Below are 6,757 nucleotides of genomic sequence, written 5' to 3'. Positions count from 1 at the left end.
TTCGCCTACACAGAGTTTACTAAAAAAGAACGGTTATAACCACTCCCTGTAGCTGTTGGTGTTTCAGGTCGCCGTCCATCTCGCTAGTCAAAAAGAATCGATCTCCGAATGCAGATGAACGGACTCCATAGGAGGAAATGTCACTCTTATACGAGGCTCCTTTTTCAACTACAGGGTCAATATTGTTTTTCACTAACGACAAAACAACAAATCAGCCCGTCCGTTCATATGGAACTAAGCTTTAGGAGCTTTCCGTAATTAATTAATAACTTCTCAGATAGGTGATTTCACTTGTACTTGAGTAATATTTCATCAAAGTATTGGTACTTTAACTTGAGGACAATACTGTAGTACTTTTTCCACCTCTGCTGATTTGGGTTTAAAGTAAAAGCACGATATGAGGAAAATATCTAATATGATATGATTGACAATATTGGAGGGAATGATCATTATTGCATCACTTATTTTCATTGAAAACTATTAGATTAAAAGAAATTAAAATGCCTGTAGTGTGATCTGCACCAAACAAAGGTTATTTCTTCAGTCTGTAGGAAAGGACTTGTAACCTGGGACATCTCTGCAGCACCACAATACTAAAAAATGGGTCGACACATATTTATCTTTACCAAATATGTGACAGTTAGCTTAGAATAAAGACTGACACGAGTTACAATAAAACGAGTCGGCGCTGTACGTGTTGGAAACTCACTTGTCTTCCCCCAGCACCACTCCAAAGCCTGCATGCTCCACCCGGGTCACCTGGGGGTTGTACCAGCCAATCATCTGAGCCGCTGCAAACACCAACTGGAAGTGTGAGGCCTAAAGGAGAGAACACACAGACACACAGACAGACACACAGACACACACACACACACACACACACACACGTGAAATTGCTGTGAAATAAAGGTTGTTCTGCTCCTCATTAGATTTCTTTTGCCCCTTTGTTTACTTTTTTTTACTTCCAGTTGTCTTTGTTTTCTGTCCAGCTGTTACACCCCCCCCCCCCCCCCCCCCCCCCCTCTGCTCTCTCCTCTCTCTCTACCTCTCACACCTGTCCGCTGTCTGTGACGTAGATGATGTCGGCTTTCTCGTGAGAGTCGGTGGTGCAGGGCTGCGAGGTCCGACGTGTCGTAGGTGTACCCGCCGTCCGACTTGACGATGGTGAGGGGGACGGACTGGCCCGGGCCGAAGACAATCTTACGACCCTCGTCCAGCTCCACCAAACCTGAGGAGACAGGAAAGGCGCAAAATTAAAGATGCTGGATAGGTGAGAAGGGCACCGGGGAGGGGGGGAATGATGGTTTTATGAGAGAAAGAGTACTAATTTGAATATGATTGGAGGGGAAATAAGAGAAAGAAGAGATAATGAGTGAAGCGGGGGGTAAAAAAAAGTGCCAAAACGAGGGGGAGAGGAGGAAATTAGTCAACACAAAAAAATTGAAAGGGATGATTAGGGTTAGGCAGAAGACATTTATGAGACAGTACTGCCCCCTGGTGGTCACAAAAAGAAACAGCAGACTACAATTTCAAACGCAATGCATGTTGAGGGTTTTGTATGAAGTACTATTGGTGCAAAGCCTTTAATAACCCCAGTAGGTAAAATCCTTGAACATGTACAAAGATACAACAGGGACTCAAACTGAGACTTACAAAAAGACCCATTTGTATTCCGAAGCAGATCAAAAATGATCATAATGGGAGGGTAAATTAACGTTTTCTCTGATAATCTCCTAAGAAAAGTCTTAAGAGTGAAAACACCAGAGGCCAGCTATCCTGCTGTGACCTTTGGCCTTTCCTCTTTTACACACACACACACACACACACACTGACCTTTCTCCTCAAACTCCTTCACCACCTTTGTCATCATGTCCTGGTAGAAGGACTCTCCTCTCTCGACGATCTGGATGTCCAGGCAGTTGTAAACCTTCTGAAACTCTGAGACACACACACAATCGCCATTTAAGTATTAGTTTTAAGATCAATTTGTAAAAAAAAAAAAAAAAAAGAGGAAAAAAGAGGGAAAAAAAGTCACAAAAGTTTATTTGGGGTGCCGTTTTATTGACCTCCGTAATAAATAGGGCTGGTCTACACAAAACAAAAGATGTTCAACCATAGTAAATCCTCTACCGCATTCACTGGACCAAACTCAGACTCTCTCCGATTTACCCGGATGTTAAGCTAACCCAATGTGAGGAATAGCCCCCGCTTTGCTTATTCATATGTTCTGGTCCTGCCCGTCTGTACACAACTTTTGGTCCAATCTCTTCCAAACATTGTCTGCTGCTCTGCAGGTGTCATTTGCTCCAGCAATATCAACAGCTTTCTTTGGGACTCTGCCACCCACGGTGGCCCTGCCTAAAATTAAAGCACACCTTGTGGCTTTCTTAACTCTATTAGCTAGAGGGCTCATACTACATTCGGTGGAAGTCAGCTCGCCCCCCATCCTGTCCTCCATTTTAGTCAACTCCAAAAGATTAAACATACACTGCGTGGATACACAAGTACGTTTTTCAAAGTATGGCAGCCCCTCTTTGGTCACATAGAGAAGCTGCAGTTACGTATTAGAAGTTTTTTACTTGTTTGGGTTTGTTTACATGATGCTGGGTGCATAACCGCCCATCTACTGACGCAATGAGTCCAAAATCTCCTCTGGTCATTCCCTATATAGTTCACTATTTAATAAAACACTATATAGGGAGTAGTGAATGAGGGAGCGGTTTTTGAACACAGCTATAGTCTCATAAACAGATACCTTTCCTGGAAACATCACAGATGAGGTTCCAGCCTTTAATGAAGTCGGGCTCTTTGCTCTGCAGTCTGACGACACACTGATACGCTCGCTTCTTAAAGTCCTCCTCCTCGTCAAAGCGCTTCTTCGACTCCTGATTGAGGGAAGAGAAGGGAAAGTAGATGGTGGATGGTGGAGGAAGTAAATGAGGTGTAAAGACAACAGCAGAAAGAACATAACGTTCTGTGTTGGTACGTATGCAAAGTGTGCCATAAAAGTGCTACACTGCAGACACATAACGCGCCTCCATATCCTGGCATCCTGCACTACTTACCTTTTTGCACTACTTACATTTCAATTTGCACTACTGACTGTTTATTCACAGTACCAATTGATTACATATACATCTGCAATACCGTACTTTAACTGTATTATGCAATTACTTTCCACTGCACTTTAATTTAATTGCATTTTAATAGCTTCTGCCCAAACTTTATTTGTACTACCTTAAATTCATTGTTATACTACTCAATTTAGCCTAACTTATTATATCTATATGTAAAGATTCTGCCTATAATAATAGCTGCCTGTATATATATATATATATATATATATATATATATATATATATATATATATATTAATATACTTACCCTAGTACATATTTACCTGTAAACTCGTAAACCATTAGTATATTATGTTCATTGTCACATCTGTAAAATTTCTACTTATAGTAAATCCACCTGTATATTATCTTCAGTCATATTCACGTGTAAATCTGCTCACAATACTTGTTATCTATATTTTATATTCATAGACAAACCCATCTGTAAAATTCTGTTTAAATATTCATTTCTATATTCACTTATGCACTTATTAACCATTGTATATATCCTGCACTTACTGCTATTGCACTTCTGGTTAGACCCACACTGCATTTCGTTGCCTTGTACCTGTACATGTGTAATCTAATCTAATCCACTGACATTGCAAATTGGTAACACTTTACTAGAAGATATCTACATAAGAGCGTCATGACACATGGACCCTAATAGTAACTTGTCATGACAAAAACCCAATGACACTAAATGAAGAGTTATGTCATAAACATTTATGATTGTTTCTAAAGTTTATGACACATTCATGACAGTATCATGTCACTCTTATGTAGATACCTTCAAGTAAAGTGTAACTGAAACTTTTTTTTGTAATTGACATTACGTAAAAGTTTCTTTCATTGTTCAGTTACTTTAATTATTTATAACAATAAAAAAAACTTTCCCACCTGTGAACTTTAGCTTCATGCTCTGATATATAATATATCAATAGGTGATGAATAAAACTGCAGGAACACTTAACTGTACATGATACTGTACCAGGAGCAATTTGCAGTATTTCTTGGCACTCACCTAAAATTTATTCTTTCAGTTCCCTTTTTTTTTTTAATCCAGAGTGGGCTCACATTAAAGGAATACGCCATGAAAACAATGCACTGAGACAAAAAATGCTTTGACCTACCTATCTACAACTAGGGGAGAGCATGATAAGCCCAATTTCAACAAACTGTGGGGTTTTCCTTTAATGTGAGCCCACTCTGGATAAAACAAGGGAACTGAAAGAATCCATTTAAAGAATTTCTTTAAACCTTAAAGTAACCTTCAAGTTTAAATCCTGTGTCGTGTGTTCTTTCAGAGACTTTGCCAACATGTTCTACAGTTCCCTGAGGATTCAGACAGCGAGCAGCAGTGGAAAACAGAGAGACAGAAACCGTTAGAACTGACTTTGTAGAAGGCCTGCAGGTCACCGATGGGCGGGGAGCTAGTTCGGTAGTCTGGGAACTTATCCTGCAGGTGGGCAATCAGCATCCCGAACTGGGTCCCCCAGTCTCCCACATGGTTCAACCTGAGAAAGTTGAAGCCGTGTCAAAACAAAAATACCACAGACTTGTTTTACTGACTTTTTGCCCCGCAAGAAAGACCAAAGAATGGAGAAGACTGCCAGCGCATTCATCTCATTGGCACTGATTGGTTCTGTATCTTAAATACTGGCCAGATTGTCATGATATTTGGTGGATATTTAAGGTGTTCCATTAAATATCACCTGACTATTCATCTCACATCACTATCATGTCAAATGTTCACCTTTAACATGCTCATACAAGAGAAAAAAGCTTTTTTTAATGAAAATGACAATCGATCTTTGTGATCTCCCGTCTTAGCATGTTAGCATGATAAATGTATGAATGTTACATGCTATAAGCTAATTATTACCTTTGAATACTACTATGCTAAAATGGACAACAAACAAATCAATCAAAATCAAAAGTGAGTATGAAATGTCCTAAATTGCCACCGTGCAGAGGATTAATTTAGGTAACAGCGTGACTTATCCTGAGGATGAACTTTTAAATATCCGTAGTAGAGTTGAGTGAGGTCTGCCTTGCTCCGAGGCGTGTGGCAGCGTTTCAGACGCAGCAGGTCTTCTTGAACTGACCTGACCACATCGTAGCCCAGAAACTCAAAGAGCCGACACATGCTCTCGCCGATGATGGTGGAGCGCAGGTGGCCCACGTGCATCTCTTTGGCAATGTTAGGAGAGGAGAAATCCACCACCACCTGAGACAGACGCACACACATGGACAGACACACACATTTGCACTAGATTTGGATGGAAACCTGGCAACTGACAATGTGGTTTTTGTTGTACAGTAGGCATCAAACATGTAGAAAAGAGTGTGATGTACCTTCTTTTTGGAGGACAGCGGGGGGGGCTGCACGCCATTGATCAGCAGGTTGCTCAACAGTTTGGACACAATCGTCCTCTTCAGATGGACGTTGATGAACCCTGGAGACACAAAAGACAAGACGGCAGCGGGGATGAGGAGACGGACTCGCAAGCTCACGCTGGTGTGAGGATACAGACTATTTACTGGAGACGCTTCCAGTTAGGACCGCGGTCACACGGATGTCTTTTGTCTCCGTACCTGGTCCTGCGATTTCAGTTTTCTGGATGAGTTCGTTGTCCGGTAGATTCTGGATGATCTTCACAGCGATTTCCCTCGGGTTGGTTTTAATTCCCTTTGCTTTCAGCATCTGGAGCACGACAAGATACGGTTTGGCTTACAATGTGCTACATGCCAAAAAAGAATAACTTCCCCATAGTTTCTTCCTAGAAATCATCTGACATCAGCACTGCAGACAGCAGGTGTATTTTTTTTTAAGATTGTTTTGGGGCTTTTCTGTCTTTATTTGATAGGACAGCTAGGTGAGAAAGAGGGGAAGACATGCAGGATATTGTCACAGGTCGGATAATTTTAAAATGGCATGTGTTGGACTCTGACAGGTGATGAAACCTGCAGTGGTCGTGCTGTTCCAGTCGTTAGCCATCACGGAACAATATTCACTAAACGCTGCACTGTTACAATTAAAAAGGTTTGAATTATAATTAGATCACTTAAAAAAAAAACAACTTCCTATTATAAACAGGACCGGGTATCGCCAATGATTTTACAAATCAACATATCGAAAGGCATATATCAAAAGATAAATTTTGGCCCTTCGCCCCCACCCCCTACTGAAAAGATATTTCTTAGGACTAAAATTACCATGTTCTTAAATCCCTGAAACACGACCGTCATTCTTCAAAGGTTGTATTTATTTACACGCAACGCAAGAAAATAAAAGGCTAGAAATTTAAATAATTCACGACATTTTCACAATTTTAACCACAGCCAAATAGGTTTTTCTACTTCTGTGATCCACAGACAGACTCGGCAGTCTAACCTGGGCCATGGCCATGGCGCTGTTGCACTGGTAGTCTCCAAACTTGGCCTGCTGGTTGGGCGCGACCGACAGCGGCGGGTTGGCCAGCTCGGGGCAGGACGCCCGGATCGCCTCGCCGAAAACCTCCTGGAGCCGCAGGTTGATGTTCACCATGGATTTACTGCAGGGGGGCGTCCTCTCCTCCTGCAGGCCCTGAGGACACGCGGCACATTAGCTTCACTGTCATCAACATAACGATGATGCA

The 6,757-nt window shown here is 41.6% G+C and overlaps 1 protein-coding gene across 1 annotated transcript in view; it reads right to left on the bottom strand.

Annotated features, from left to right (window-relative positions):
• The window catches only part of rars1 (arginyl-tRNA synthetase 1), a 31,266-nt gene that overhangs the window by 19,699 nt on the left and 4,810 nt on the right, over nt 1-6,757 (bottom strand). The window contains 10 exon segments of the mRNA XM_032534607.1: nt 710-819; nt 1,055-1,097; nt 1,099-1,228; nt 1,834-1,938; nt 2,756-2,885; nt 4,513-4,633; nt 5,225-5,346; nt 5,475-5,575; nt 5,715-5,823; nt 6,514-6,705. Of these exon segments, the coding sequence (XP_032390498.1) occupies nt 710-819; nt 1,055-1,097; nt 1,099-1,228; nt 1,834-1,938; nt 2,756-2,885; nt 4,513-4,633; nt 5,225-5,346; nt 5,475-5,575; nt 5,715-5,823; nt 6,514-6,705 (1,163 nt within the window).

This window comes from Etheostoma spectabile, chromosome 13 (genome assembly GCF_008692095.1).
Source record: "Etheostoma spectabile isolate EspeVRDwgs_2016 chromosome 13, UIUC_Espe_1.0, whole genome shotgun sequence".
Lineage (NCBI taxonomy): Eukaryota > Metazoa > Chordata > Actinopteri > Perciformes > Percidae > Etheostoma > Etheostoma spectabile.
This window is presented reverse-complemented; position numbering and strand designations above follow the sequence as displayed.